The 6,960-nt window shown below is 32.8% G+C and overlaps 1 protein-coding gene across 10 annotated transcripts in view; it reads right to left on the reverse strand.

Annotated features, from left to right (window-relative positions):
- Positions 1-1,242: 1,242 nt before the first annotated feature.
- LOC117178167 (protein groucho-like) overlaps positions 1,243-6,960 on the reverse strand; it is a 397,186-nt gene continuing 391,468 nt past the window's right edge. For all 10 annotated transcript variants that reach the window (XM_033369453.1, XM_033369452.1, XM_033369451.1 and 7 more), the window contains 3 exons: positions 5,888-5,955; positions 4,622-5,501; positions 1,243-1,370 (listed from right to left, as the gene is read on the reverse strand). In XM_033369453.1, coding sequence (XP_033225344.1) covers positions 1,263-1,370; positions 4,622-5,501; positions 5,888-5,955 — 1,056 coding nt within the window. In that variant the 3' untranslated portion in view covers positions 1,243-1,262. The remainder of the gene's footprint in view (positions 1,371-4,621; positions 5,502-5,887; positions 5,956-6,960) is intronic.

Raw genomic sequence — 6,960 nt, forward strand, 5'->3', positions numbered from 1 at the left:
CCAAATATCAAACGATTCTCAGTTGCAATTCTATTACCGAGGGTACTCCCTTTTTGAAATAAAAAAATGACTGCCCCCTTGGTGAATGGTTGTGTGTAAAGTAGATCTAGCTAGAATAGAGAAATAGTTTCGTTTCCTTTGTTTCTGGGCACTCGTTATTATACATATTTAGACATATTTCTTCTTCGAGTCTGTGCAAAAAGGCGGGCCAAAAAAATGCAAATAATCCATTCTATCGCATCGGTACAGCAAAGCCAATTTTTCATCTGTCTTCATGAGCAACTAAAAAACACTAAACATTTATTTTATTACCAGGTTTGATTTTACCAGGAATTCGAAACAAATTAAACACGTTTATCGTTATTAAGAAAGAACCAATTGCAAATTCAGTTAAATCGATTCATTTGAACGAATCATTTTGTGTTTTTTGCTTGCCCTATTGTACAATTTTTCGTTTACGAGCGACCCGCATTTGTAATGAATTCTATACAAAGATTTTCTCACACGTCCTTCATCTTTCACAAGCAAGCACGCATACATCCACAGCTACATACTCGCTTTTATACGCCATTTCGAGTCAACCAAACGAAAGTGTAAATCACTTACGCATACGTAGATCGCAGTTTTCTATTGACACATCTTTATTATACAAACGCGATGAAACAAGAAGTCCGGTTATCATACATATCTGCATGGATAACACACGCGTACTATTGAAACGGCACAAGAGTTCAATTTTTAATTTCTTCAATTGCCGCTTTACTATCACTGATTAACTTATTTATATGCACAATGGAACCTCTCCTTTATAGTACACCCTCGATTGAAAATCAAGGTTGTGAAATTGTAATCAAGTATTCATTTTTCTAAGAGTTGAGCATCCACAAAGTGCATTTCAAGATTTCGCCGAAACTTGTAATTTAAAAGCTTTTATTTTTAAATCTAAATTAGTCAAAATTGCAAAGTGACTGAAATAAAAAAATGCTTCAGAATTTTTCAAGGAACAATAAAACTTATCAGTGGTAAGTTTATTAACCTTGAACAGATTTTGAATATGGTCATTAATGAATGCGAATAATCACGTAGTCATTGTGTTGGTAACACGGCGGCTATTGTGTTGCACTGAATGCGATCCTTGATACATACCAATTAAAGATTTTTTTCTGAAGAATTTTAAAGAGTATTAGATTTGAATACTGGAATTGAGCAGGCATATAAATTAAAAAGAAAAAAAAATGTGGATCTCGTGAAAGAGTTTATATCTAATAAATCACTTCATAAACAGTTGCTTTCTTATCACCAGAACCGGTCACGATGTATTTGTCGTCAGTCGAGATGTCACAACTCAGCACTGATGAGGATTCCTTTGACTGAAAAACAGAGAAAAATATACCGTTATATGATATTTTCGTCAGTTATTATATCCTCAATTTTCAGATTGTATGTCAAAAACATTTTCAATCAGATACTACTATGTGATTTTCCGAAAGGAAGGAGCCCAGTTTGTTGATCAAACTATGATTTACTGGCCATGCTATTCATATCGCAGAACCAACCAGAAGTGGGTCTATTCCTCGAAGAATGGTTTTTGGAAAGTTCAACTTAAAAAGTAGACTTGTACCTTGTTTTTTAACATAATAGATACGCTCTGGCCGAAAAATATCCTGAATATATCCAACTATCCGTCCCTATACTTAACTCCATATTAGCAAAGTGGGTCCTTTTATTGCGGAACGCCCCATACCCTTAATTATTTTTAATTAAACCTTTTACTATTTGAAAGGGGTAATATGAAAATTACACATTCCATATTTATCAGTTTAGTAGTTTTTTACTATACTTTTCTGACTTCCTTTGTAAAAAATAATATTTAATTAAAATTTACATATGAAAAAAATCATACATCAAAATTTGCAAGAACAAAACGTTAGATTTTTTGTTTGGTCAAACAGTTTTTGGGAAAGATGTGGAGCCAAAGAGGGGGGCTATTTTTTAAATACAAAGACTTGAAAATTCTATCAGTTACATTAAGAGGAGGAAAAAACATGGGATTGTAAGAAAAAATCTCTCAATTTATATGAATTGCTTGAACATTTTTAAAGCCATTTTCGTCGAAACTGCCTAAAAAACGCATATTACCGACTAGGTTAATAATTCCTCTGGTAATAACTTTTCATTAAAAAAATACAATTCTAAACAAACAAAAACCACTTCTGGTCCTCCCATTGCTAGGTGCTGTTAGGCGGTTTCCCATGCCACCATTGCTACCCGACATTTGACGAAACATGTTCTAATTTATTATTTTAATTTTCAAACTTCAGTTATAGTTTGAGATATAATAAATTTAAATTAAGAAATTGAATTTATATTATATCAAAATTATTACACAAAATTCTTAAAAGCAAGTTAAACAAAAATTTGACCACAGCACCTGCAAATACTTCCATTAAAAATACTAATTTAAGAAATCTAGAATTTTTTTCTGATGTTTGAAGGTGAAATTAAGTATTTTTATTTATTAATAATCTACATCTAAATTAAGCCATTTAAAGTATTTGAACGAGACTGTGGCGTGAATAGTGTACGAAAGTAGGTAAGACAGTTCAATTATCTGGGCCAAGCCAGCTTTATCTACTGGGCGCAAAGTAAGGAAAGTAATTTCCGTCAGTTGGTCATGAAATAAATTCCAGAAAATATCATGCAACAGATTTTAAATCGAATTAATTTTAATAATAATAATACCACATAAGAATTCAATAAAACTGTTTTTCTGGTAAAACTTTGCAAAGATACTTGAAAATTTTAAATTACTTAGATTTATAAATGAAAATCAAACTGCTCCCTTTTCTAAAAACAAACTTATTGATTTCCCTTGAATTTTATGTACCAAGAGATACAATACTCTATTCTATTTTTATTTCTGACCTAGTTATTTCATTTTTACTAATTTTTTCGTTTTATATTTATTTCTCTGTTATTTATTTTCAAGGAAATATATTTCTTCAGGAAAAAAGTATACTATTTTCCAGGTAAGGAAATTTATATTGCGACCGGCTCAACTTATAAAAGTCAATAATAAAAATTTTTATATATCTGCAGTTTATAGGCCAAACCATTACATTTTCACGTCGTTTATGAAAGTCCGATTTATTGTATGACGAAAAAACCGAAAGGTAGAAACATCGGATTTTTTTCTTAGCTATAGTTTTTTTTAATATATACTAATCTACTTTAAAATCAAATAGAAACATATTCATCTCATTGACTTTTTTACACCTTAAAACCAAGAAGGATATGAGGAATGTATGTATTTCATAAAAAATGTTCCAAAAAGAAAAACGGTTTTCTTTTTGTAATTTTAGTTTAACGATTTCACGTATTTTCTTATTCACTGCAGTTTTTTCTAAAAACATAACAGTCGGGTGACACCGCGGTGATTTCGTGTCGGGTACTCCCGGACAGATTTTTTTTGTTGGATATCATTTTTTCTGTTAAGAACTAATAAAGAACCTTTTTTGCACATACAATAATCTATAATCGTTTTTAATATTGGAGACTATTTTTGTTCTAGTGTATACAATTTAAAAGTTTTGATTAAAAAAATTGATTTCCTGTTGTTCAATACTATAATAAAAAGTTCAAATATTATGGTTTTCTGGTGGCTGGGGTTGACCGTCACTCTTTTCTAAAAACCGTTTTTGGTCCTCAAGCTTTTATTTCATATTTAATATGATTATTAATAAAAACGTTGAAGTGGCCGGTAATACGCGATTCTCCTTTATAATTTTATATTTTTTTACAAAAATTTATGTTCAGAACTATAATATTAAATATGTATATAATCCAAAAATATTGTAAATATGCCTTTAAAAGATATTATATAAAAATTCTTTAAAGGGAACGTTTAAGATTTATATATTTGTTGCCAGTATCCTCATTATACATTAGAAAAGATATTAAAAATCCTATCAAAGCAATATGTTGTAATTAATAACTTTGAAATGCAGAGTTTACCTATGTTGAATTCCGAAGTTGATTTGAAATTACACATTTAAGAAACTAATTTTAAAACGGTGCGACATATCGTGCCAGTTGTTTTGTAAACATTTTTCGCATCTGGCGTCTTAAAAAAATAAGAATTTTTGATATTCAGTAAAATTGACTATATTTTGTTACTTTTGATCTTTCTTTTAAATTTTTCAACAGATTTCGAAAGTATGTGAAACCCTTCGCCAGAATTAAAAAAGAGCAAGTATTTAAAAATGTGGAAAAATGTTTTTTTTTCATCAATTATTACCATGCAGGAAGACAACACTTTGCTAAGTTCTGCTATACAAAGGGAAAACTTAGTAAGTGAAATCTACCATAGAGGCTATTTTCCCGTACCCGGCTACCGGAAAATAGTCGCTGTGACAAATGTAACTTATTTTGGATTGGAACAGTTGACGCGAAATTGCTCATTTGTAGCAAATTAAATTTTGTGTTACAATAACCTTATGACCATAAGGTATAGAGTACAGACTCTTACTCTCTGAATAAATATGTTTAAAAAAATAGACTTCTTTCGAGAATGACCCTATTTTGAAGAATTCGAAAGAAACCGAAAATAATCACAACTCACTTGGAATATCGAAGCACCATACGGTGTGCGCCACGCGTTCAAGAGGTTGTCCTTGCCAGTTGAGACGAACCACTTGCCGCAGGAGGCGAACTTCAAAGACAGGACACATGACTCATGAAGATGAAGTTGGTACTTATCAGGTTTGTTGGCATGTAACACTTCCACATTGGAATTCTCCATCCCCACAGCCAGCCACTCACCAGAGGGACAATACCCAAGTGAGAAAATCTGTGAAGTAAAGTCGTGTTGCTGCAGTTGTCTTCCTTCTCTAAGATCCCAGGACCTTACAGTGTTGTCCAAGCCACCAGTCCACAATTTGGAACCATCAGCTGAAATATCTATACAAGAGGCTCCATCTGTGTGACCCTGGAATTGCCTAACTAGTGTCTGGTTCTGAAGATCCCAGACTGCGATGTTCCCATCGCTACAACAGCTAAAACAGACCTTGGAGTCTGGAGAAATCGCAAGGGCGTAACAAGCAGGTGCTGAAGATGTGAGTTCCGCCCTGATTCTGGGAGTCGGACTAGCCAGGTCCCAAATGCTCAACTGGCTGGCTTCTCCCCCGACGATAAGCGTCCTTCCATCCGGTAGGAGTTTCACGGATCTGATGTAGTTGTCTCGTTGAAGACAGTCTAGTTGGGAGACCGGATTCGCCGTTCCGTTGACTCCTTGGCCGATATCCCATACTTTCACGCAACCTTTACCTCCGGTGTAGACGTATTTGGTGGGATTCGAGATTGTTACTGCACAAACTACTTCGCCATGAGTCAAGGTGTTGATCTGACGAGCATGTTGAGGTATTCCGGATCCTCTAAGAGCGTCCGCTGGAAATGGAACCGGTTCTAGTCGACCCTCGCCGTTCACGTGAAAGGAATAGGCTCTTGAATGATATTAATTAAATTATTAGTGTCAATTTAAGAAGAGAGGGTTATTAATTCGTAGAAACTATGAGATGTGCTAAGTCAGCAGTGGAGTAATCCTACTGTGTATTCGCTGATTCAATTCTCTTTGGAGGCCCTTATTTTGTACTGCATTTATTTTTTTAATTCTTGAAGCAATTAAATCAATATTTCAGACTTAATATAGGAACACGAATATTAATCTATGTTAAGTTTAATGTAGTTCGGAATGGATTTGAAGCAAATAGTAATAGAGATGATAGAATAATTATTACAATGAAGCAATGAGATTTGACTCGTTTCACTGAATGCAGTAATCAGAACGAACTAGCGCGGCGTGTGTGTTGATTAAGTCTATGACACTTACGGCTTACCGCCCGGAATATTGTTTAGTCCATTGGTCGAAGGTAGTCGCACGTGACCGTCAAATCCAAGCTGTAAAACATAAGCGATTAAATATTCCTATGTACTCACGGGTAATGGAACATGCTGCACATAAGCACGCTGAAACGTAAAAAACTCGAGACAAGTCAGATAAGAAACCTTTACACGGTAAGTCACAATGGAACCAATTTCGCTTAATTAATTTTATTGTCGACTCGATATATTGCCAAATATTATTAAAATTTCAGAGTGGCCACTGGAAAACGCAAAATAGGGAAATGACCGTGATACTTGACGGTGTATGTGTTCTATGTGATCTAAGAACATGTTTTCGGATTAGTTGCTGAACAAATTTAAACATTTTTTAAAAATCACCACTTTTTTGTTTAACAATCAAATATTTGATAAAATAATGAAGATAATTAACTTTCTATTTTTTTATACTGATAATTGGTTTCTTAGTTTTTTATCATCTGAAAAAGTACTACAAAGATAAAAAATAAAGAAATGGCCATTTTTCTAGCAAATAATTGGAAAAAATGTACATTATTTGCCTATATGTTTTTATTTGAAGATCTTAAAATAAAAATTATTCGATGGCTTGTAATCTGAAATTATTGTATAAATAATTTGGAGATTGTCTCGTTTCGAAAGGTTCTAATTTTAATTTGTCAAGGCTACTTTTTTATATAGTACAATTCAGAATAATTTATCTTGAAATACTATCTAATTTTGAAGAGTTTAAAATTAAAAATGTAAAACTACTTCATTTCAAATACTTTCAATTTAAAATTGTACATAATTAAACATTGGGTATTCAAATTATTCAATTCAGAATATTTTATTCTCAACCAATCTTAAAATCTTGAAGTTAGGCTGGTTAATTTCCATATCAGCCTTGAATAGCCACCCTGAACAAAATAAACTTTGCGAACCATATCTTTACTCATAATTCAGCGTGTCCAAATGACAAAGTTCCATCTTGAAAGAGCAAATGAAAAGGAGCTAAGGGACCGTCCATAAATCTCATGACGATAAAAATAGTTAAAATTACCC

This window comes from Belonocnema kinseyi, chromosome 8, assembly GCF_010883055.1.
Source record: "Belonocnema kinseyi isolate 2016_QV_RU_SX_M_011 chromosome 8, B_treatae_v1, whole genome shotgun sequence".
NCBI lineage: Eukaryota > Metazoa > Arthropoda > Insecta > Hymenoptera > Cynipidae > Belonocnema > Belonocnema kinseyi.